The 26,596-nt window shown below is 44.6% G+C and overlaps 1 protein-coding gene across 3 annotated transcripts in view; it reads right to left on the reverse strand.

Moving 5' to 3' along the window:
* Positions 1-26,596, reverse strand: part of PLCB1 (phospholipase C beta 1) — a 647,792-nt gene that overhangs the window by 466,501 nt on the left and 154,695 nt on the right. For all 3 annotated transcript variants that reach the window (XM_074949681.1, XM_074949683.1, XM_074949682.1), the window contains exon 3: positions 3,905-3,973. In XM_074949681.1, the coding sequence (XP_074805782.1) occupies positions 3,905-3,973 (69 nt within the window). The remainder of the gene's footprint in view (positions 1-3,904; positions 3,974-26,596) is intronic.

A 26,596-nucleotide genomic window follows, 5' to 3' on the forward strand; every position in this document is an offset into this window, starting at 1 on the left:
GGACTGATCCGAGGTTCCCTGTGACAGTCCCTGGCTCTGCAGCCGACTTCCTGTGTGATGCTGAGAAAGGCATTTAACATGCCCTGTGCCTGTTTCCCACCTGTAAAAGGGGAGTAGAACTTCCCTGCCTCAAAGGATGATGGGAGGAAAAATACATTAAAGACTGTGAGGAGGCTTAGATGCCATGGTGATGAGGTTCATATTGGTACCTGGATGGCAAGAACATGTCTTGTGGGACCGTGTACAGGAAAATGTCCTTTTTATCACAACTACAGGGGAGTATAAGGGGATTTACAGATTACACCTTCCCAAGAGGTGTAACAGGCACCATACATTGTGGCCATGGCAGGTATGCAAAAGACCACCTTCGTAATACTTCCTTTCTCCAGAGGACAGGCTGCTCCCACCCTACCAGCCTTCCACAGCACATAACTCCATCGCTTAGCTTTAATGATTGTTATCAGAGCAAAACATATCATGATAGTTTGAGACAGAGTGAGATAGGTTGACAGGAAGACTAGCAACGTTACCCACGATACAAGAAGATAAAAGGAATTGAGTATTTTCCCCCTACGGCTAAAAATGACCAAAGGAAAAGAATATTCCTTTTTATAACAATTAAGAAGGCACATTAGAGATTACAAAACACATACAAAACAATTCACAAAGTATGGCTCTCTTGACTGGTGGAAGACAATTGTTGAAAATAATACACACAGATGAGTTTGAAATAGACCTATAAATGAGCAGTTTCGCTTCCTGTACTTAAAGATGCCAGCACTTAGTACCAAAGATGGACTTTACACAATACCGTGGCAAATAATTAAAGGTAACCCAAGAAACACCCCTGTTCTGTGCTAGGCCACAGGCCTATCAGGAGTGCTCCGAAAGAACGAGAGCAAAGCAGCGAGTTATTGGCTTTAATGAAGGTAAGTGACACACCTGCAACGGGGACTCCAAGCGTTGGTGTCATGGAGGCGGGGAACCCAGCGCACCGGAGCTCTGCCAGGGACGGAGTCCGACGAAGGGGCAAACAGCGAGCCATAATAAGCAGTACACAGAAACAGCTCATGAATATATAATTAGGTACTTTCCTAAAGGGGTTTTCCGCTACCTGGCAAAGGGCCATGCAGGGCAGACAAAACCGGCCTAAAGCTGGTTATAGCCGGATTTCTACGTTCTACACTGACCTGTCAGCTCCGAGATAGCGGAAGTTCCCTAGCTAGGCTGTAACAAAGTCTTCCGCAATCCCTTACAACCCCCCTTTTGTTTGATAGGGGTTCAGAAGAGGGTGGAGGAAGAGCATCCCGGAATAATGAACGGGTGGAAAGGAGGGTTTTTTTTAACATCTGGGTGGCTGTGTAAAATTTAATATAATTTCAAATAATTATTTTAATGCTGCTGGGACTTTGTTGCAATACTAATGATGCGTTAGGGTACCTAGTGCCTTGTATAGGCATCTTTGGTGTTATTATTTAACTACAAAAATAAATAACTCAAATAGGACATTCGAAAAGCCAGTGCTGGATACAGATGATCACTTTATTTCTGTCCACCTTTGAGCCTGACCTAAAGACCACTGAAGGTGGTGTAAAGACTCCCACTGACTTAAATGGGTTTTGGATCAGGCCCTTGTAAGACAGAGGCCCAAACTACAAGCCTTTTTTCTTATAATTAATACACAAAATTAAATGAGCTTACTCAAACTAGCAGGAAACAGAGTCACCAAATTTAATACCACAAATTATCATAAATCAGAGGAATGCAAAGAAAAAAAGTTATTTCTACCCATTTAATGAATCTTCCATCCAAATCCTCTTTCTGATACAAACAGTTGGACCTTGTGCCATGACCTAAATATCACATGGTCTCTAAGACAGCCAGGACACAGCTCATATAGGCTTACCACATGTCCCTGGTACGGAGAATGCCTCTGGCACCACATATACGGCCAGATCCTCAGCTGGTCTAAGTCAACTTCAATGAATCTACGCCAATTTACAGAAGCTGAGAATCTGGACCATAATATTTATATACCATACATTCAGGAATGATGTAGGATGAGCAGATTATGGGTGCTATGCCTTTACATGGGTGCTAAGTGCAAGGAACTTTCTCCTCTGAATAGGCTCCATGCAGGGGCTGGCCACAATTACAGTCCTTGCCCTCACCTGAATGCAAGGATTATTCCCACTAGTACTTAATGGTAGGGAAGTAGAGGGTCCATGGACAGGGCACCCTGCGACCTGTTAAGGAGGGTAGCGGTGGAGAAGTGATTCTGTACATCTGGTAGCTTTGGGAGTCACTATACCTCTCTGACGGCCACCCTCTCGGCCTGGGGTTGAACTAGTGATGTCCAGATCTCAAAGCATGAGGTGCTACTGTGGCTCTGTCACACCGAGTCTCCTGTAACATACACTCGCCCATGAATTACACCTCTTTGCCCACAGTGCTCAGAACACGGACCTGTGCATAACAGGCATAACTGATCCCCAAATGAGCATTTTGCTCCACCGGGTAAACATGGCCCTGTCAAACTGCCAATGCAGGTGCTGCATCTATTGCGCCACGCAATCAAGGATCCCACGCAACCAGCGATGAAAGGCAGGCTGATTCATACAGGTACGAGGCATTACACCAGGACGGAAGTCTTGGTTTTCTGGTACCCTTCAATTAATGCCACTGCACTCAAGCTGGTGAAACACAATAACAAAAACAGCCTTTATGTAACCTACTAAACAAAAGCCCCCAAAACAATGCCTGCACATAAATCTAAGCTAAAAACATTTTTGCTAGAAGAACTTGAATGCCTTATATAAAGGTGGGTATCAGTTTAAAAATAATGTTCCAGCCCTTGTTAATTTTTTATTACTATTCATCATAAAACCATTAATCATGGAGAACTAATTTGATATTAATGTTGATGTCATAAAGTACTTCTGTAGCATTTCAATTACAATTCAGCATTTCAAATGCTGCTGGCACCATATGGAAAGCTTTGAAAACCAGATTTAAATACATTTGAAGATAACCATCAGATAGGTTCAAATACACAGGACTTGCCATTCATGCTGCTAAAACGTATTCTGACAAAACCTGAGCAGCTCATGGGAAAGCATCCTGCAACACAGCTGGGTGGAGCACAGAAAGGGCAGAAAGGAGTGTGGAAGGAGAGGATCAACTGCAAATCAATCATCCACTTCCTCCTCTGAGGCCAGGGTAGGAATTGCAACTCCAGAGGCCGCTGCAACCCTGAAGCTTCGGCAGCAGCCATGAAGCAGCAGATATTCATTTCCAGAGCCCTGGAGAGATTTTCTTTCCTTCTACAAACCTCTGTGGATTTCCCTAGGGCACAGTCCAGTTACAAGAACGGCGCACTAGGGATTTTCCACTTAGATGTGAATTATCTGTCCAAAACCAGCAATACAGAAAACATATTTCTGTCAGCAATGCTCAACAGGAAGGTACAAAAAACCCCCACCTAACTGGATCCACAGGGTCTGATTCAATGACCACTGAAGTCACATGAAAAAGACTAATTGGCTTCAACAAGCAGGCAAACATCCTGTACCAAATGCAAGGGAGAACTAAAACTAAACACTCAGCCCCCAGGGAAGTTAAGAGCTTCCATCATTTTGACTGGACCTTTAGAAATAATGCATGAGTTTCCAGTTTTTTGTTTATTCACTGCAAAGAAAACATTCATCAGAATTGTACACACAGGCTCAACAGTCAATGGCCCAGCCATCTCAGCGCATCGTTTCACAGGCTGTGTAAATGAAGAAAAAAGCAAAATGATATTTATTATGTTGGGCAAATTTTCTAATTGCTGTATATAGTTTCCAAGCCATCTTATCTAAGTTATCAATGCAACATCTGGTACGTACACAACAGCAGTTCCTACCTTGGGAGCTCTGGCATGTTTCCCACATCTGGCATCTCTGACGAAGCTGAGATCTAGCAGCTCTGTCTCCTACAAGGAAAAGTTGAAATACACATTGTTACCCATTCATTGAAAATGCACACTTCGCTAACTGCGCTTTTGTTCCCTAGTAATGCTAGTTAGCCCTCAGTCTTCAGTGAGCTTTGTGCAGGTTCTGTCCTGCACATTGCATACCGGTCAGGAGTAACAGTTCCCCACTGCAATAGCGGCACAGTTGTCATATAGCCCCATTGTTTCCTTGAAAATCTGCTTTGGTCTTTTTCCCCCCACCCCACCTCCACCACCAGTTTGATATATTGATTTTCCAGCTACTCATTTCAAACCAAAATTATTTAGCCTATTTCTTGTGTTGCCAAGCGCTCGACTGTGGTTCACATTTTTCAACAAAACCTCTGTGTATTGTTTTTTATGTATCCCTTGTCTCACAATAATTAGCTCCTGGCTACCATTCTGCAAAAGAGAAAAAAACAGAACATCCTAACTTCACAGTGGAAAAATCTACATGATTGTAGACAGGACATTTTGAAAAGTGTGTGTGAATAAGAAGGATGCTGTACACTCAGTGATAACGTGCACCATCAATTTTAGGGCGACTATTTTCCTTACTACTCAATAAAAATCATGTACTTTCGACCACCATCTCACACTTCAGATGACTTCTACATATTGCACTTAAGAGAACAAAAACGACGTGCTACGTGACCTCTCCTACATAGGGAAACAATTACAGAGAATATTGTGTTGTATTTTCCAAGGCTTTAATTTTACCTTTTAAACACAGTTCTAATAATACCAGCTTGCTTTTATCAGATCTCAAAGCACTCTACAAAGAGGAGTTCAGTATCATTATCCCCATTTTACAGATGGGGAAACTGAGGCACACAGGAGTGACATGATTTGTCCAAGCTCATCAAGCAGGCCAGTGGTTGAGCCAGAAACAGAACCTAGGTCTCCTGAGTCCCAGTCATCCACCTTAACAATAGCCAAACTTTATCTCCCCTAGGGCCTCATTGTGTCCAGTCCTGCATACCCATGCAGAGGTGTAAGGTATCCCCCCATTACTCTGCACTAACTACCCATACCATGGGTAGCAGTGCAGCATGAGACGCACCCTCTGCAGGGCCAGTACTCCCCCACTCTGCATGGGGAGGTGGAGAAGGTGCGGAGAATGAACGGAACCATGGCTAGCCCCCCCACACACACACACAATGAGCAGGGCATTGCTGCCACACCATTGTGCTGGGGAGTGTACCCATCACCAAGTCTAGGGTTGGTACAAAGGACTCCCACCCTCTTGGAGCAGGGGGAAACCAGGCAGACTCAGAATCAATATCCTCTTCCCTATCTGCTTCTGGGTAGGTATAATTGCACATCATGGAGGGTTTTGGATGTAATACCTTAACGTATGCAAACCCCACACTGGGCAACAAGGGGTTAAGGGGCTGCTCTGGGCTCGGCCAGGCCTGCCCCGCCACACCTGCAAGGCAGGCACAGGGTGGAGGAGAAAATAAAGGATGCAGAACAGCTCCCTTGGGGGCAGAGCAAAAAAGAGAGCAGACGTGCACTTCGCAGCTCCTGAGAGAAAAGCTGAGGGAAGGCAGAATCTCCCCTACCAAAGGTCCCTCCCTGAGGGAAGGGAGGACCTGCTTCAGGGATGCCCTGAGAGGGAGGCATTCCCTCCCACATATGGACTCAGTTTATTTGCGTTAATTCTTCTTGTTTTCTTTATGGACTACTCCAGCAGGGGAGAGAGTTGGAACTAGGGTGACCAGATGTCCCGATTTTATAGGGACAGTCCTGATTTTGGGGTCTTTTTCTTATACAGGCTCCTATTACCCTCCCAATACCCTGTCCCGAACCTGGCTGAGGGCCAAGCCACAGGAAGAGATAGCTGCTGCCCCGAGACAGGGGGAGCTACCACACCATGCATGGCCACAAGGAGGTGCCAAGCGGTGAGCTGACCACCTGCACATCTAATCATAGACAGCAAGCTTTGGGCAACCATGGGGTGGTAGAAAGTGGCCCAGGGAGGGCAGCATCGGCTATCAGACCTTTGATAGTCCTTACAGGGCTCTAGGCTGGAGTCTGGTGGAATGGGAGGGCCTCGGCTCCCCTACCAACCCTCCCCCACCACCACCACCCGCAGTTTGAAGGCAGTAAGCCTCACCACTAGGCAATGCTCCCCACAAGTGAAGGCCATCACATATGGACATAGCTACTGTGGAAAGAACAGTGCTTGAAGAGAGATTTATCTCCACTTGTACGCTCTTTGCAAGCACCGAGCACATATTTCCCAAGTAGCAACACAAACTATCCTGTGAGATTCGGGCAAATAACTCTGATTTGACAGGACATTGCTTAAAAATATTAAAGCCCCTCTTACTATTGTCTGCCTCATTTACACCTTGATGAGGACTAATAGTCCACATTAGCATAAATCTGTTCAATTACAGGTATAAACAGTGCTAAAGCAAGAATCAGACCACACTAGCCACAGAGCAACACTACTTTAACAGAATTTTTATCTTAAATAATTCCTGCGTTGATGCTCAGAGAATTTGAAATCCATGTACAGTATAAAGCCACTATACCTCGAAAAGCAAAAGCAAATTCCCAAGAGAAAATACAGGTTTTCTCTGTGACCTGTACTATAGTAGCTGTCAATTGGTTTCTTTTTCATTTTTTGTAGGCCAGATCCTGAGCCAGTCAAAACAAAAAACAAACAAACAAAAAAAATAGTGAGAGAAATACACTTGTATCCTGTGGAAAAAATATTCACCTGACAACACCAGTTCCTATCCTTTTCACAGATGGCTGCCTGTACCGTTATCCGAACCAGTGTTCAGGAGTATCTGATTCTTAACAAAATGGCCACTGTGCACCACTTCAATTCCAGACTGAAGATCCACTCCCAGACAGACCACACTGCTCCCACGCTCTCCCGTCCCTTGCTCCGTCTGACATACCATCACAAATGAGGTGCATAGTGATTGGATCAGATCCATGCATACACCTCTGCTGGGAGCAGAAAGGCCTTTTGGCATCCCAGGGGCTTATGTGTTCGATTCCAACCCCCACCCAAGCATGAAGAGACTTAGGACATGGAAATGAAATGGGGATTGAAGATAATAGAACCATCCCCCAAACACCCAGGCAGGCCACAGCAGTGAAGCACAGTCCCTCTGTGACAGCATACAATGCTGTCATGGCTAATACCCCAGCTGACAGGCCTGAAGAGTGGATGCTGCTCCTTGGTGCCCCTCACGTGAAGGTTCCTAGTTACTGAATCTGTTCAGGTCTAGGTGGAGCAGCTCCTCTTCTAGATCATCCAGGTGGGTTTTGAAGCTGCTGTGGGACTCACCCACTCCCAGTGCAAAGGTGCTGCGGAAGCTCACTTGCATGACACCTTCTTGTCATGTAGGATCTAGCAATGGGCCCTCTACCAAAGCATGAGCATCATCCACAGTGCACAAAGAGTGCAGTGTGGATTGTGTTTTGTTCTCCAGCACCCAGCATGACTGATCCCCAGGCTGGGATGGGACCCGATCCTCAACTGGTGTAAGTCAGCACAGCTTCACTGACTTCAACAAAGCAATGCTGATTTACACCGGTTGAGAATCTGACCCTAGGTCTTACTGTAACATTTCTACATTCTCTTCATATTTTGTCCATCCTTGCGCAGAATTTTCTTCCAGACCCCAGAGATGTCAGATCAGTGCAAGAATGCCTCACATACGTTTTTATTTCTTCTGCAATTTATTTTATGCCATATTTGCATACCACTGTAAATGCATCTCAGAATGCAGCATAACAATTTTGGTGCAGACAGCCAGACTATTCTTTGTTAATTAAAAAAGCTTTTTTCCCCCCTCGTTCTGATGTAAGAAAGATAAAAAAATACAAGTTATTTATTTTTTCAAGCTGTTCTTAGGAACCACTCTAGCGCCTGTTCTGTGGAAGTCCCATTTGGAATGTATCAAAACTAAGGGCAGACTCAACGGAGGAGACAGGAAGAAAAGCATCTGAAACAAATGAAGCTAATTGCAGTGCTCTATTAAATAGCTGCGTGTGCAGGGCTGGTAGCGAGCTTGACTCTGAATACAGCAAAATAAGGACGCGATGTGGAGTCTCTCTGTTGACTTAATGTCTGAGAGACACTCAAATATGGGCAAGAACAAAACTAATGAAATATATGGAAGAGTTGCATTCATGTTTATCAGACTGATAACGGCAATAAGATTTAGAATGGGAAGAGGAGCTCTAGACTTTAGATGTAATTAAAGAAAGATGGAGAAGAGAGGACATTTAACTAAAGGGAGATAAGGTAAGCGAGAAACTGAAAAGAGAACCAGGGATTCGAGAGTGAAATGGAAACTAAGACAGTCTTTCTCCTTCTTTGCAGTTCTGCTCTATCAACAGAACTGAACAGGGTAAAAAAAATTTCTACACACAATGAAGCATGCAGATTATGACTATTCAAAATTCAGGGTTTTATCCTCAACTAGTGTCAATCAGCATAGATCCATGGACACTAGCTGAGTATCTGGCCCTAAATGTTAAGGATCACATGATGATCCCCTCGTCTCACTGAGTAATACCTTCACCCCAAAAGAAGTCCCACTGACTTCAGTGAGACTGCTTGTGGGGTCACGCAATATTCAACATGAGTTCGAGTATCCACAATGCACTACTGACAACACCAAGAGCTCAAAAGTAACGAGAAGGGCTTAAAAATCGAAAGATGATGGAAACATTTTGGGTGCTCTATTTGTATTCTGGTTTTCGAGCCTTTAGGGTTTGTGGTTTTCAGGTTTTCCCTGCAATTATGAGGGCTAGAAAAAACTTTTTTTTTTAAATGAAAGCCAAGATGCTTGTGTAATCACAGGTCTCCCAACACTGGGGCTTTCCAAAAAACACCAAATATCACAACATAAAATCCTGAGGGATGGCAACCTTGTGGCAATGTGGCTCTAAGGACGCTACAGACATGAAGAAAGACATTCCGCTTACGTAATCAAAGAAAGATTTAGAAAACTGAAAAGACTAACAACTGCTAGAAATGAATGGTTGTAACAGCGAGAACATGAGAAAGAATGAAAGAAGTAGAAGAAAAAGGGATTACAAGAGAAGATAAAAAACTACATACAAGGTGATTGTGAGAAGCTTGTTATTTAGGATTGGCCTTGTATTTTATTTTAAAAAGAGAATAAATGGCTAGACCTCCCCTAACACAAACATATAACAAGAGCCTTTCAACTCAAATAATACACATCAAGAATAAACACGAACAACAAACAGCCAAACAAATCAACACCTCACAAAACAATCAAGTCAATATTATTACCAGCATTTGTATCCTCGGATCTGGGCTCCCTCTAGGAAGGGGATTGTTAGAACAGGGCAGTGGAGCTGTAAGCACACTCAGTCTACAAAACCAAGGCCATCTGAAGAGGGGATGTAATTAGATCCCTACTTTTAAAGAGTGGGATCTGTCAATCCTTGCTGCGACCTTACGCACGTTACCATATTTTGGGTCTGGCAACCCAGCACACAGGAGGTTTTTTTGGCGAGCGCACAGACTTTTCACGTAGGTTTTGTAGGAAGTAGCTACGCAAGCCCTGGGAACATATGCCCCATAGTCCTTGTTTATTAACAGATATTAGAACTGAACGGTACATTTATAGAGACAAGGTGGGTAAGGTAATATCTTTATTGGACCAACTTCTGTCTCTTGTCTCTCTCACCAACAGAAGTTGGTCCAATAAAGATATTACCTCACCCACCTTGTCTCGCTAATATCCTGGGACCAACACAGCTACACCAACACTGCATACAACTACGGTACATTTATGCAATTTAATTTTACATGTGCCTCCTGCATTGTGAAAATAGTAGCCCTTATGCCATTGTAATTTGCCATCTGAAGGCAAGAGATTGAGGTAAGCACACCCACATAAATGTCACTGTAGCCTGCATTCACTAGGGTCTGAATAAGTCAGAAGGCATAATGTAACATTTCTTAGAAGTTCCGAGGTTCAAGAATATCAAACCCTTGGGAACTCTGCGACCTTTAGTAATTGCTTTCATCTTCCCAATGACTCATTAAAGAGTGGGAGGGCAATTTCCTAATATTTTAGTATACATTTTGGACAGGTTTTTTGTGAAGCCAAAATATGCTTCCATTCTTTACTACTTGGCAGAAGAATGCTGCAGTTCAAGAGCTGCAAAATTGACAGTCTAAATCCTGCTGCTACGGAAATCAATGGGCACAGGATTGGAACTGTGTGCTAGATGAGCCATGAAAGCCTATGGCAACAGAGAAGCAAAAACACTATAAGTCCAGCCTGGCACTGAGTAGAGACCTGTAACCATTGTTACCGTGAGCTATTACTCTTGCAAGAGAATAATGTCTTTTAATTCAGCTACCACAAAAACACTAAGAAATTAATATTAATCCTGCTATGTTTGTTTTCAACTATCATCTGAGACAGAGACCCATCCATATAGGGATAGATTGTGCATCCTCACTTTTCTGGGTGAGCACGTTCTCACAGAAACAGTGCATTGTGCAACCCTTCCTGTGTTGGAGCATTTACTCATGCAAGCACTCTCATCTGAATTCAGTAGAGCAACACCAATTTATACCTGCCCAGGATCTGGCTCACTCTTACTTTTATTAGATAATTTCAACCTCCCAAAACCGAGCGAAGCACATCACCCCTTGTGCTAGGTACTTCGTATTAACATAACGTTAGTTAACAAGGCAAAATTCCTCAGTGATAAATGAAAGGTGTGGGGTAGCTCCCTTTTATGGACACCCAGCCAGCCAGTTAGCTATAAATCCCCCTTGGTGGTTGTTCTCTACTTGCTTTACCTATAAAGGGTTTCTAACCATCACAGGAGTGAAGTTCTGGAACAGCCTTCCAAGGGGAGCAGTGGGGGCAAAAGACATATCTGGCTTCAAGACTAAGCTTGATAAGTTTATGGAGGGGACGGTATGATGGGATAGCCTAATTTTGGCAATTAATTGATCTTTGACTATTTGCGGTAAATATTCCCAATGGCCTGTGATGGGATGTTAGATGGGGTGGGATCTGAGTTACTACAGAGAATTCTTTCCTGGGTGTCTGGCTAGTGAGTCTTGCCCACATGCTCAGGGTTTAGCTGGTCGCCATATTTGGGGTCGGGAAGGAATATTTCTTCCGAGCAGATTGACAGAGGCCCTGAGGTTTTTTTGCCTTCCTCTGCAGCGTGGGGCACAGATCACTTGCTGGAGGATTCTCTGCACCTTGAAGTCTTTAAACCATGATTTGAGGACTTCAATAGCTCAGACACAGGTGAGCGGTTTGTTACAGGAGTGGGTGGGTGAGATTCTGTGGCCCGTGTTGTGCAGGAGGTCAGACTAGACAATCATAATGGTCCCTTCTGACCTTAAAGTCTATCATTCTACGTCTCCCTGCATAGGTAAAAGGAAGGGAGTGGGCACCTGATCAAAATGGCCAATGGGAAGGCTAGAATTTTTTAAAATTGGGGAAAAATTGGGGGATATTAGGAAAAACTTTTTCACTAGGAGGGTGGTGAAACACTGGAATGCGTTACCTAGGGAGGTGGTAGAATCTCCTTCCTTAGAAGTTTTTAAGGTCAGGCTTGACAAAGCCCTGGCTGGGATGATTTAATTGGGGATTGGTCCTGCTTTGAGCAGGGGGTTGGACTAGATGACCTCCTGAGGTCCCTTCCAACTCTGATATTCTATGATTCTATGAAAAAACTTCCCCTTCATCTGTCTGTGTTGTTCTCCCGGAGAGCAGAGACAGGGCTGGAACTATGCTGTAAAAAGCTTTGGGCCAGGTATGAAAATCAGCTCATACCTAGAAACTACTCATTTGAAACCCCAGATATGTAAGTAGTTCAGGAAATGTCTAGGAAGACACAATTAGGTTTCTCTCTTTTATTTCTTTATGGCTTGTGGACTCCTCTGTGCTAACCCTATGTGCTTTTGTTTTGTGTGTAACCTTTAAACTGGACCTCAAGAAGCTATCCTGATCCTTCGTTATTGTAATTGTTTTTTTTTTACCTACCAAAAAGCCTAAATTCCAAATGTATTTTCTTTCTTTTTGTTTTTAATAAAATTTACCTTTTTTAAGAACAGGATTGGCGTTATGTGTGCTAAGAGGTTTGTGCATATGTTGTTTAATTAGCTGGTGGCAACAGCTGATTTCCTTTGTTTTCTTTCTCAGCTCTTCCCTGGAGGGGTGTGTGTGAAAGGGCTTGAGGGAACCCCACAGGCTGGAATTCCCAAGTGCGCCTTCCTGGGTTCTCAAAGGTTTTTGCACTTGGGTGTTGCAGCATCCACCCATCCAAGGTCAGAGAAAAGCTGTAATCTTGGGAGTTTAATACAAACCTGGAGTGGCCAGTATTAATTATTAGAATCCTTGCGGGCCCCAACCGTCTGCACTCGAAGTGCCATCGTGGGGAATCAGCCTTGACAATCTCTTTGGGGAGTTTGGCTTAAAAGTGGATGGCACAATTCAGATATTTGTTTATATATACACCCTATTTACCAATATGAGGAACTTTACATACATGTATATACACACATTATGGTCATGTAACAGCATTTAATGATTATGGGTCAGATTATGTAACCTTTACTCATGTTGATGAGCAGTTACGCGTGTTTGGTTACATACCATTGCATGTTCATAAATTATACATAAAGGCCCAGTACTATGATTCTCATAGTGTGGATTTACATGTAAACAGTATACATAAATAGAAATAAGGATTGTGCCATCCGTTTGTGACCCAGAGTTCCCAATAAGATCAATGGCCCATAGTTTAGTTTGTGAAATTCTGCATGACACTTTAGCCTATTTCAAGATTACATAGTAAATGTAGATGTCTGTTTTGATGTCTGCATGGAATGAATCAGCATAGGTATGTACTTATTTTATATATAACCTTACTCCACTCCCCCCCAAAACCACAATTCTACCCCACCATGTTGAGTGCTAGCCTGTTGAGAAACCATGTAATCTTACTGCTATAAACTCCATTCATCCTTCCACCTTCCTCCTTGCATCACCTCAGACTACTGCTGTGAAGTGCCTAGCACAGCTCTGGGCAGATTTGTCTTCAGTGTAGCTATGCCACTTTACATTAGCAGGGGATTTGGTTGAGTAAACCCTACTGTAATCTGCATTAATTACATGATAATTAAATCATGTTGTTTCCTAATAATTACAGCCGGATGAAAATTTTTGAATCGGAAATGTCAATTCCTTGAAATTGAAACTTTCCACAGGAATACGTTGGCTGACAAAATTTTGTTCAGGAAAAAAAAATCAAAACAAAGGGTTGTGATGTCAGAGTGTTCTATCTGGACATTTTTGTGATGTTTTGATTTTGTGCATCAAAATGACCTATTTCAATTTCTTTTAAGTCGTTAAAAAAATGAAATAGAAAGAGTCAAAATTAAAACGAAATATTTTGATTTTATCAAAACAAAATGTTTTGACTGACCTGAAGTGATTTTTTTTGAAAATTTTGTTTTGCAGGAAATTTCTAAATTTGACCTTCCGTTCTGAGTCAGAATGAAACCAAATTTTGAAATCAGAGAATTTTCGGTTAAATGGAAAATCTGTGTGGCACAGTTACTGTGACAAATGTTTTATCAATACACCCTGGCCCAACCCGAACATACCGAACTTGATTTTTTTTGTCAGTAACAACAGTATGAATCTGGAGTAACTGCTTTGTTTTTCCACTCAACTTGACAAGCAAATACGTATGTGATTTCTTTTTAGGTTAAACAACCCATTATGAGAAAATGTTGTCCGCTGAGTGTAAAAGATTAAGTGAAAATGAGTTTGGCAAGCCTTAATAAGGCAAATTCTTATCAAGATAATTGTTTATGTTTATGGACCAGAGTTTTAGTTTATATACATTGGTGTAGCTGTACTGAAGTAAACAGAGCTATGCTGATTTATACCAGCTAAGAATCTCGCCCTGTATATTCAGGACTAAATATGTATGCAGATTTTGGGACTCACACTCATCTCTAGAGTGAGTATGGCAGCCACATTCAGGGTTAGAGATTTCAGTAGAAAGCTCCAACTTCAGTTACATCCAAACTGTCTCAGGTATTAAATTCCCCGAAATGACCAATGAACATGAAAGGTTGAAATAGAAAAGGTTCTTTTTCAGTCAGGGCTACATCATGTACTCTTCCCTTCCTTTTCTCTTTCCTTTAGTCACTTTGCAATATAGCACTGTAGCGGGGTCTTATTGGAAAACCCGGGAAGTGGGTGCAAGCCTACACACTGCTAAAGGCCCCTCCCCCATCCTAGTGGGAGGGACCACTGGACCCAGGGACCAACTGATTACGGGGGACAACTAATGAAAAACGGGGACCGGAGTGAGGGTCAAAGGTTCAAAATGAGGATACCGGATGAGGACACCAAGCAGAGAACCCCGGACAGCGCCCACTGCTCCTCAAAGCTGTCGAGGGAGCCAGCGGACGCTGCCTAGTGGAACTCTGCCCGGATACATGAAACTAGGGAGGAACGGAAATAGGCCCCGCAGTCGCAGAGCACCCCCTCGTCCAACATCCTCCTCCTGGTATTGTAAATGGAGACTTTGGCCACAGCCAGAAGGAGGTTGACGAGGAGGTCTCGCGACTTCATGGGGCCACGGATAGGGTGTGCGAAGAGGAACAAGTGTGGGGAAAAGTGCAGCCAGAACCTCAACAAGAGGTTCTGGAGGAGCCGGAATAGGGGCTGCAATCTGGCGCATTCAAGATAGGCATGCGCCAGGTTCTCCCTCACGCCACAAAAGGGACAGGCCTCAGGTGTAGGGGTGAACCACGCCAGGTGCATGCCCGTGCTCACGGCTCCATGAAGGAGCCACCAACTAATGTCCCTGGCGGGCCGTGGGACCAAGGTGGAATAAAGGCTGGCCCACCAGGGCTCCTCACCCTCTTTAGGTGGAAGATAGTCCCGCCATTTGGTGTCGGGGTGGGACACGAGGGTGAGGAAATGTAACGTATGGAGCACGAGCGTGTACAACTGTAGCGGGGTGGTCACCCGCTCCTGGCCCAAAAGGGTTAAAAGCCAGCCCTTGGAGAGGGCCAAGGCTGGGAGCCTTAGGCAGGGCTGATTGGGAGGCAGCCTCAGCTGTGGCCATGCCCCAAACAGACTCGGCTGGCCCTATAAAGGGGCTGCTGGGCTGACACTCAAGAGCCTCTCTCTAGCTTCTGAGAGGGAGGGACCTGACTGCAGGGACCTTAGCAGAATACCCAGATTGGAGCAGGGCTGGGGAGCTCCAGCCAGGAAAGCCCCAGGCTGCAGCCTAGTATTAGGCCCAACAGGTACTGGGGTTGCAGGGGACAGCCCAAGGTTAGACAGAGGCAGTGGGTCCAAACCCAGTCTGGCCTGTGATGAGGGGCTTATACTGCAGTCTGCCCCAGGGCGCGGGGGCTCGCTGGTGACTGGCAGTAGCCTATGACTGAGGCAAGGTAGGGATAGGGGGTGGGGGTTCCCTGGGGAGGGGAGACCCTGCAAGTGAGGGGTTAGTACCAGGGGGCAGCACCCCGGGCTACAAGGGGCACTGGGTCTGGCGTAAGCGGGATACGGGCCTGCAGAGGGCACTCCAAGGCTTGATGTAGAACTAATTCCCAGGACACCAGCAGGAGGTGCTGCAGGGGTGAGTCCCGCATGCCTACAAGCACACAGCAAAACTAATGTCATCATCCCAAAAGGAAAGCTTTATGGGGGAATGGGGAGGTGAGGAGGGGTTAAAAGCTCTCAGCATTTGCCTAACTCCACTAAAGTGTTATTATAGCTGCATTGGTCCCAGGATATAAAGAGAGACAAGGTAAGTGAGATAATATCTTTTACTCGACCAACTCGGTGGAAGTCACAAGCTTCTTCAGGTTGTGGAAGCATGAAAAGATGGATTCCAAATGGTGTGTTGTCAAGCATCATAAACTCAACTCCTTTGTCAATAATGGAATTTCAGGGTGAAATCCCAACCCCATGGCAGTCAAGGGCAAAACTCCCATTTGGGTCAAAACTTCACCTGGGATTCCAGGGGGCAGAGATTTCACCCATAGTGTATGCATACATGGTTTTTGTGGTTAGAAGCTAGTCTGTGTTCTCAATTTATCACTAAATTCGCCTTTTAAAAAGTACAGGTATTACTGATAATAGTGAAGGATCTTTATAAGTTTTTTCTTTATGAATCCTAGCTGGCAATTCTCTGTCAAATTCTTTATGATCTTTCATCCACCCCTTTTTTCCTCTTAGCTCCTTAAACAATGAGCTGTTAAAACCCCCCCACATATTATTGCTCTCATGCTAAGGCTGGCCTACCTTTTCTAACTGCACAGTTCCCTTCTACCGCCTTGTATAGGATTCAAATCAATTATGGGATCTCCTTCTGCTAGCAGACATTTGTGGCAATAGCTAGGTATTCAAATGAAAGGAAACAAATGCTCTTGTCTGGTCATAAATACCTAAAACTTGTTTGTATTGGCACTGAACGTGTAATTGGTTTCCAGAAGGGTAATCAAAAGATGTCACAAGAATAAACATATTTATGGCAATGAAAAAGCCGTGCAGTTTTGGGTTCGTCCCCATTTTCTGCAGAATCCAGTTAGCAATTTACTTTGGTCACGACTGAAATCTCTGCTTGACAATGCCAGAAGGACCCTCTGGTAAACTGCCCATCACGCAGGTCCACTAGCGCAAAGAGAGAACCACTGTCTTGCTGCTAACTGCACGCTTTGCTCTCTGGATGTTCATTGTAGTCCCTACCGGAGGAAAATATAGCAATCTCTTCAAACTGTGAGTTAAAGCCAGTGAGCTGCTCAAACATCCTAAAAATCTGTTATGGATTAAAAAAGCCAAACACAGCAGATAGCAGGATGGGTGCACTAAGCAGGGAAGCTAGGGGAGAGAGACACTCCTCTATTTCCTATAATGTAGCAGGGCAAGATTCTAACCTAGCATTCAAGTGACCTGCTGGGATACAGGCTAATACCCCAGGGGGTGCGTGGCAAGCCAGGGCGTTATCTACTTACGTAAGGACATGGCGAGGCTCCTCTGCATATGCTGCTGTCAGCTATGGATGGCAGCTGCCATGACAGGGGAGGCCGTAATGGAGCTGCATAAGGTGCTCCTGACCGCACGTTCCCTCCCCAAGACTTCCTGCCCTGCATTGGCACTTAGACTTCTGCTTCCCTCCGCACCACAGCTCAGAAAAAGGCAGGATTTTACCTGAACTCTGCGGGCAGGCATGCAATTATCAGGTACAGTGGAAAGATCGCTTAGATTGAGGTGAGGAGGAGGGGGTGGATCTTGAGGGCAGCACTGCTGTGGGTACCATTTATATAAAAACACACGGACCAGCTTCTATGAAGGCACATTAATGAACATTGCTATTCCTGTATTCTAACTCCTCTAAGCTGGCAAGGAGGAAATTCTGAATTCTCTGCCTCCAAACACCTCTTGAAAAATCAACGCCCACCATTCTGGCACCCAGTGCTTCAGCGTTTCTGAAGTGCTGCGAAAGACAGAATCCTCGGCTTCCTCCACAGCTTCAGTTGCCTGACAATGGCGCATTTATCTGCAAGCTCTGCTTCCATCGCTGACAATGCTGACCCAAGCCCTCTACAGCCCTCCTCCACTTCAGTGCCATTTAAAACATAAGAACCAGCTCCCACTTGCAGGAGGGAGGCCAAGGAGAAAAAAATGCTGTGAGGGTCTGAATTCTCACCGAGTTTCCCCAAATTCCTGAGCACCTCACAAAACAGCAGCAAAGTCAGCCCCAGACAGAGCCTCCCAGGGATCCTTCGCAGGCCAAGGGCCATGCTTGCAGAGGCAATGTGCCTCCCTACTGGTTCTGCAGCCCCCTGTGGCTCTCGACTGTTCCCTAGCGATGGAGTTCCCCTTGAGCCATTTGGCCACTGTTTCTTCCACCTGCACATCCCACAGAGAAGGGCTCTGCTCCACAGAGCGATATTGCAGGGGAATGCAGAACAGGTAATATAGCCTGGGGTCCAGTGCTAGCAGAAAGATACACATTCACCCCTAGTGCAACCCTAGGCCTGCCCCCCCTAACCATGTGCAGGGACACAGTGGAACAAGCGCATGGAAGTCACTGGATCCCTCTCCACGCACAAAAAGTCCCCTCCATATGTGGATCTAGGGAAACAATCCCCCACCTATGGAGCATAAATCCACATCAACCACTGCGGCAGGGCGGTCCTGCCTCAAACCCCCTCCAGTGTCAGGTTATGGCACGACATGTACACCAAGCTTCAGTTTCCCTTTCTGTCCACCCATGAACGGAATTCAGTTTCTCAGTGTTTAATACAAATTTATTCACAGACCCTAGGGCTGTAATTCCCCAAAATCCTTGTAATAAAACCATTATCCAATTCCCATATAAACATGATTTTTCCCATTCACCTCCAAATCACCCATCCAAGAGTGAACAGCAGCACTTTGTTCCCAGTCCCTTTTGCTCAGAGCCAAGACCCCACTCTTCAGACCTCCCTTCTTGACAGCAACCAGCCTTCCTGCAGCCCTGGTCTTCACCCAGGGGGCTTGCCCTCCTGCAGCATTCCACTCCTCCAGGCCTCCCTGCCAGGGAGTCCTACACCTGCCCACAACAGGAGGAGCCAGCCTCCCACAACAACTCTCTTGTTTCTGGGCTCAGTCTCCGTGGACCAAGCTGGTTTCTCCCCTGAGCCCAGGCACCTATGCACAAACCTTCCTGCAATTCAGCAGGGTTTCCTAGATATGGCCAGTCCTCTCCAACGGCTTTCTTCAGCTCCTATTCTGCCCCCACCAGGTCTCATCCAGACTCAGCTCTTTCTACTGCTCTCTTCAAGCAACTCCTGCTAGTACTTTCTTGTTGCTTCCTGTCTCTCTCTGAGTCTCAGGGAGCTCTCACCCACCCTGCCTGTGTCTGACCCCTCTGACTCTCCAAGTCTCTGATTCATACAGTCTCGTTCCCTCTCGGACTTAGGTGCCCACTCCTAAGCCCAACTGGGAGCCCTTCTTTCATCTTAAAGGGCCAATGTCACCTTGTGACCACCACAACTGAAAGGGACCAGACGTAGGGGTCCGATAAGTCAGTGATCCTCAGCTGGTGTAAACTGTCACAGCTCTGACTTCAATTGAGTGATGACGATTTACACCCCAATGGGGGCAGGATATGCTGCAAGCAACATTGTTTAGTTGCTTTGTTTTCACTCCAGCTAACTGAGCCCAGTCGTTGCCCAAGATGTAAGCAGGGAGTGGGTTCCTTGCACAAGTCAATCTGGCCCAAAAGGTAAAGCACGTTAAACAAGCTGTATACAGACGACTTCCAATAGAAAGAGGAAAGTATATTGCAATCAGATAATGCCCTTTTTAAATTACCACAATCTTTCTGAGACAAAGTTATTGGGGGTTGTTTTTTTTAGGCGCCTAACGCAAATGGTAAGTCTTAGCAGAGAACAGAAAATGGTCCCATTTCTTAAATGGGCTAGTTGGAAAACAGTAAGTATTTTCTGTAAAAGTTTTTGAAAGAAACGAATGTTCATTTTGAAAAGTTTTCATGGACATTTTCCATTTTTACTTTAACTTTTGTTGACACACTTTACATTTTCAAAACATTTAGTAAAAAGCCTCTGTGCATCAAAAATTATTTTTGGACTGAAGAATCTAAACTAGCTGTAGTTAGGAGAATTTAATAGCAACCTTTAACTATTGTAGAGATTTTGAAACTCAAACATTGGATCATCTCACAGAGGCCCAATAAAAGGCAGATGTAACCATATAAAAACACGTGTTTAGGGTTCTGATTTTCAGTTTTAACTCATAAACACCAGTAAAACACTCAATACAAAAAAAATATGAAGTTGGTGTTTATTCAATAAATGCCAGAAAAAGCACCAGAGATTGTTACTTGAATCTAGGCTTAGAAGAATTAGGGTGGTTTTGTTTTGTTTTTTTTCTTCCAGTAAATGTCGATTTTGCCGCACACTCACAAATCACCAAAACAATATTTCCTTCAATAAGAATAAAAATTTACAAATAAGCAAAGTAAGAAAACGGCGCTTAAGAACTTAGAGTTTGATTTAAGGATATTTACTGTGTATATTTTCATATGCGATGTTGACAACTTGTCTGGTAATGATTATAGAGCATTAACTCTTGGAATCTCAACATCGACAGTTATTAAATAATTATTGTTTGACCCTTCCCCCATAATTTCCCACAACTGTGAAAATGGATATTGAAGAAAATGCTTAAAAATAATCAATATTATTTGTCACAATTATTAAAAAAAACCCACCAAATATTGAATTCTATCTAGCCTTCTTGTAGCTAATGGCTTTTGTATATGGACAGGTAATGCATTCTATGGGGGTGTGATTTCTAAAGCACACCAATGTGCTGTGCATTAATTGGTCCATGTAGATCCTGCTGACATGCTCTAAAGGTTCCCTAGTGTGGTTTAATGTAGTGCTGCTTGAAACACACATTAAAGTGCAATGGGGAACATAATGAAGAGAGAGCCCTGAAAAACCTGGTTATGGGACATTGATATAGAACTCAAAAAAATGCCAAAATAACCCTCTCCCAATGAAATTAATACCCCCCTCCAAAAAAACCCAGAAGCCTGGGTTCCCTTTTACACTGTACTGCTATGACAAGCTGCAAAGCCTTCTCTAGCCTGCACTTTCACCAACATACATATAGATGGGACACACCCAGCTGCAGTTACATGCAGGCTCTCTGACAAGCCCCAGCATGGGAAGGCTCCAGCTAAGGCACCTTCAAGCTCCTCAGGCACACATCCCCTCTAGAGTGTAAATCCAAAATTATATTGCCTTGTGCTACACAGGGAACTCTATGGCGTAAGCTCATAAAATTTGCCCCCTCCCTCAATGCGGAGAGAAATATGCTACAGCTTTTTGCCCGGAGTTATGATTCCCACACACTGGTTTAGATAGAGCAAAAATAAGTTTATTGACTATAAAAGATAGATTTTTAACTGATTATAAGGGATAGCAAACAGATCAAAGCAGATTTCCTAGCAAATAAACAAAAAATGCAAACTACGCTTAATATACTAAATAGATTGGATAGGGTGAGAATTTGGTACTCATAAGAGATGATACAAGCAGACTGAAGGCTCTAAGGGGCTAGTTGCACTTGCTTACAGCTTGGAATCCCCAGGTGTTCCATTCACAGGCTAAAAATCCCTTCAGCCTGGGTCCAGCACTTTCCCCAGTTCAGTCTTTGTTCCTCAGGTGTTTCCAGGAGTCTTCTTGGGTGGGGAGTCAGTGAAGAACACAGGTGATGTCACTCCCCTCCCTTATATAGCTTTTGCATATGGCGGGAATCCTTTGTTTCAAAGCTTGGTTCCCACGCCAGTCAGCAGAAAAATACTGACATCCCAAAATGGAGTCCAGCACCAGGTGACCTGGTCATTTGTTCCTGTGGAGTCACAGCAGCCATCCCCCAGAGCTGTTTGGAGCATTCACAGGAAGGCTCACCAGGTGGGAGCGAAGCTTCTCCTAAGGCCTATTGTTTCTTCCTAATGGCTCATTAACCGGAATGGGCCCTTCCCAGCCAGCCATCTAGACACAGAGCATTTTGCCTAGTGGGCATTGCCCAGGAATAGCTACATGTGAAATAGATACATAATCAATATTCATAACTTTGAATACAAAAATGATACATGCATACAAATAGAATAATCATATTCAGCAAACCATAAACTTTCCAATGACACCTCACATGCCTTATCTTGCATAAAATACATTGTAATTATGATATAAATGAAATCATACTAGTATCACTATGAAGAATATGGGGTGCAGTGTCACACTGATCTTCTAAGCAGTTATTCTTAAAGTAGTGCCCAGTGACTGCTGTAGTGACATCCTTATTGGAAGGCCAGAGAAGAAAAAGAACCACCGTTGACTCAGAAAAAGTGTTTGCCATCTTAATGATGCGCAATCTCTAAAAATATGTCCCTGGAGACCTAGAAATGACAACATTTTCAAATACAGAGGAAATAGGATGCACAATGCCATTAGAAGAATGAATGCAAAGAGATTTCCATACTAGTGTACCCTTCTGATACCAAAACAAAGCAAAAACAGCCTTTGCGGATCTAGGTCTTCAGTTCCTCACCTCTACATTAAAAAATAAATACATTTGCTTGGATTTACAGACATAGTGGCTGAGCAGACTGGAAACTGGTCCATGGGAGCTGATTGCAACTCAATTCCCAATGCCAAAAGGTAGGGTCAAGAATCTCTGCCCTTGTCACAATCTGTGATTACCTCCCGCTCCCAGGAATGGAAACCCTGGAATATGCTCTGACAGTAGTAACAATTCTCATTTCCACCAGTAGCACAGTGAACTGAACCATACTGATGAGTGAAGCACATGTCACACAGTCAATGCTATTGTGCTAGCCAACAGCCCAGGTTCAAGCTCTCCGTGTATCTGAAAAGCATGTAGTTTGGACTAAGATTTTTTTAAATCTGTGTTTTCTTGTACATGTCTGAAGCTATGGCTATATTTCAATATTGCTATAGCATGATGAGATTAGACATTATCGGGGTAGAGCAAGATAATTATTAGCAAACGTATTGATCTGACGGCAGCCTATGTCACTGTCTGACACGTTGGGCTGAAAGCCAAGCTGCTGTAACTTATTCCTTCTAGATCGATGATACGTTTCATCCAAGAAATGTTTAGTAATTGCAGTTGCATCCTGCAAGTTGGGGAGAAAAAAAAATCACGTGCCTTAAATATCTCTGCAACAGCCTTCCACAAGGGTCAGTTTTGGTTCCCTTTGTTCAATATACACATAAAAGTTTCCTAAAAGGCAGATTGAGAAGTACGTGTATGCTGATGACATCTGTATGGAAACAATTTCCATAGCATTGAAGGGAATCTCCTCCAAGACGTGACCACTTACTTCCAGAAATGGAGACAAATTCTTAATGAAACGGAGACAGTGCAAACTACTTGCCATCACAACCGTCTTGCCAATTGACCCATCTCGATCCATGTACTAGGATGGCTACTGCTATTCCAACCACTTGTCACATACTTGGGAGTAAAACTCGACCATTGCCTGACATTTAGCCTCACCTGGAGCACCGGAAAATGAAGATCTCTTCCAGTACTGCCTTGATACAAAAACTGTCTGGAGTCTCCTGGGGAGCAGACCCTTTGGTCCTGCACACAGCTGTACTAGCCCTGGTGTTTGCTCCAGCTGAATACTGCTCAGTGTGTATGGGGGTACAGTCATCACATTCAGCTTGGTGACTTGCAGCTGAATTTGCCCACTTCTATTATGAGCGGCTGCTTGAATGATACATCAACCTCTAGTCTGTATGTGCCAGTGCACTTCGCTCTGCCAGACCATCGATGAGATGCTATTGCTGTTACGTTTGCCTGGAGAGCTGTGACAGATGAAACAGACCTCTTACGACTCCAGTTGACTGATGCCCCATTATAGGACAGGAGGCAACACGCTGTGCCAACTCAAAAGTCTGCTCATAATCAGGCAAGGAATCCCACTGCTGCGAACCGGGATGTGACATCACAGCTGATCTCTTGACACCCCGTTGCTACAGCAACTCATGCACTCTTGGACAAGAGCCTTACTGTCGCTTTTCCATGCACGGATGAGCAGCAACGCCAGGGAGCTGAAAACTACGTTCTTATAGAGTGGAAACATCAGTGGGATGAAGTCTAACACTAAGTAAATTCAGAAGCCCATCTCTGCACCTGCCTCTGTGTCTTTGATCTTGATCACAGATCCTGGACCAGGCTCAAGAAGCTACACTCAGGCTCATCCAGTGCTGCCACAACATGCACTGGCTGGTCCTAGTTACCACTCCAGGTTGTGATTGTGGGGCAGGCAGAGGCTGAGAGAGAAAACAGTTGTGAAGTGATCTGCCCAAGGTCACACAACAAGTGAGTGGCAGAGCTGGGAATAGACCTCAAAGGCTTCCAGTCCATTAGACCAGGCTGCCTCCCCTACAAGGTGGATGAACTTGCAACTGCCCGTATCCTCCAAATCCAGGGGATCCACTTCCCCAAGAATGGGCTGGAAAGCCAGGGTGATGTTTGAATGCCCACGCACTAGTGCTATGTGGTGTGGAGTAAAGAGCTGCTACGGGTAGCGGCTGGGAGCTCTGTGGTGGTAGTAACTTGAGTTACCTGGGGAATCAGGTTGACTGTAGCATCATACCAAGCTGATGAATTATCACTACCTTCATTTCATAGACAGGGAAACTGACCTCAGAACATGCCTACTGGATTGGGCCCCACGGGCGAGATAGTGAGGGAATGCCTCACAGGAGGATCCCACCAAGGTGTAAGTGTCCACATCAGAACTGATAAGCCTTGATAAGCTTCATGGTTGTCTTCCAGCTTTAAATGTTCCAATCAGCATGTCTGAGGTTTCTTTGGAATCCTCAATTCTGCACTGCTCTGCTGGCTCACATGACTGTGGTCTCACTATGAAAGAAACTTTTGCTTCCTTCACAGCTGGGGGTCTGCACACAGTAGGAGCTATTTGCTGAACCATAGTGCAAGTCAATTTCTTTGATTGTTGCAGCTAAATGTTGCATCCAAACAGGTGTTCTGTTTTGTTTTTTCTGCAATGAGTTTGCACAGACAGTACTGATATACCAGTTAGATTACTTTGGTTCCATTGGAGCTGTTCTCTACAGTCATGACCAATGAGTAGCAATGGTAGAAATGATGGAGGTGGGACCAGAATTCAAGTAAGAGTCACTTTGAATTGACCTTTCATGCAGCAGACAAAAAGCAGTCTGTTAAGAGGCCTGTCTCTCCAAACCAAACAGTTATAATCACATGAGTCCATAATGATTAAATGCCGCCCTACATGAGAGACCGATCATATTTTTGTAAGATATTTCCTGACATTGGCTCATGCTCTCAGGGGATCGTTAATACGATTTTTGTCACGGCACTCAGGGAAGTCAAGGATTCTGTGAATTTACCGGACCTCTGTGACTCTGGCTTCAGCTGCGCGCCTGCCTCTGTCCCTGTGGCTTTGGCCGTGGCCAGGGCTGCTGCTGCGTGCCCCCACCCCACAGCTTTGGCAGGTTCTGGAGCTGGGGCTGTGCCCCCCAACCCCTGTGGGGCTGGGGCTGTCAGTGCCGCTCATGGGGATCCAGGTGTCATTCCTCCCTCTCTCCGCCCCCGTTATTTTTAGTAAAAGTTATGGATAGGTCAGGGCTCCCATGAATTTTTGTGTATTGCCCACAACCTGTCCGTGAAGTATTATTTCCAGAGTGCCCTAGATAGTGGATACTTGGAACACAGGCTGTCACCTAATCCACCCACAGACCTGAACGAGACAATGCAGAGCTTGCTGCTTGTCGCAAAGCATGATATGCCCATGTAGGAGCCAACCCTGCAGTCCTTAATCATGCAAAACTACCCTTGATGGCAATGGGAGATCTGTCCAAGTATGGACCACAAGCTGTGTCTTTTTGACCTATTCTACATGATCCCTGTTCTGTTTTATGCAGCCTGAAGGTGTTGACATTCAGGGCAGGCTGAAAAGCTCATCTTTGTTTGGAGGAGATGTTTTGGAAAGGACTCCAGGGTGTGGGAGTGTGGGGTTTTCACAGGGGACTTTGCTCTGCAATGGTTTTCTTACTGACTGGTTGTTTTATGTGGACGCGGTTATAGTCTGTATGTTTAATTGATGGCAGGGTGCCTAGAATCTTCAATAGGCAGCTTTTATGTTCAATGTGTTATCTATGATTCTATATTTATAATATTTCCTTGATGCCTTTAAAGCTAGCAAGAGTAGGGGATTAGACCCTTAGATCTGTTCTCTGTCTAAATACATAGTTTATGGAGTGGTGACAAAACTAAATCTTAACACAGAAACCCAGATCCTACTTACAGGACCAGCTCTGTATGGCTACTCAAGCAGGGGGAAGGCATAAGAATTCTTTCACTGCACACTATACAAAGGCTGGGAGCAAGTTCATTGGGGAGTGCATGTGTTTCTTACAGCTAGCCGCTTCTCCCCCTTCCCCCCCCGCTTCCAAAACACACACACTAGCTACCCAGAAAAGGATAGAGGTATGGGTGAGTCAAATGCCTGCCAAATTTCCTAGTGGAATCTCCCCCTGCAGCATGGTCTCTAAGCACTGCCTCCTTCACAGACAATAGCTTAAGGGCTATAAACTGACCCTGTGTAATAAACATGAGCTAGAGTGAAGATGACAGGATCCAGGCTTGACTTCAGGGCTGTGGTTTGGGTTCAAACAGTGCCAAAAAAAACCTGCTCTCAGATTTCCAGCCCTGAATCCTGAAAAAACTCACAAGATTAGTTATTCTGAGAAGATTTCTGCCATCTCAGGGTGAAGATTTGTGCTGCATCAGAACTTGCAAGTAAGTCACCTAGGTTTTGGATACAACTCACAGCAAAGACTGACACAGGTTCAGATCTATGGATCTGAAACCCTGTACTCCAAATATTTTAAACTGTTTCCATTAAACATCCATATTTTGGCTCATCTCCAGCCTATAGACTATGGAATAAGCAAGTGGTGCAACAGAGAACAACTGATGATAATTC

This window comes from Natator depressus, chromosome 3, assembly GCF_965152275.1.
Source record: "Natator depressus isolate rNatDep1 chromosome 3, rNatDep2.hap1, whole genome shotgun sequence".
In the NCBI taxonomy this organism is placed as follows: Eukaryota; Metazoa; Chordata; order Testudines; family Cheloniidae; genus Natator; species Natator depressus.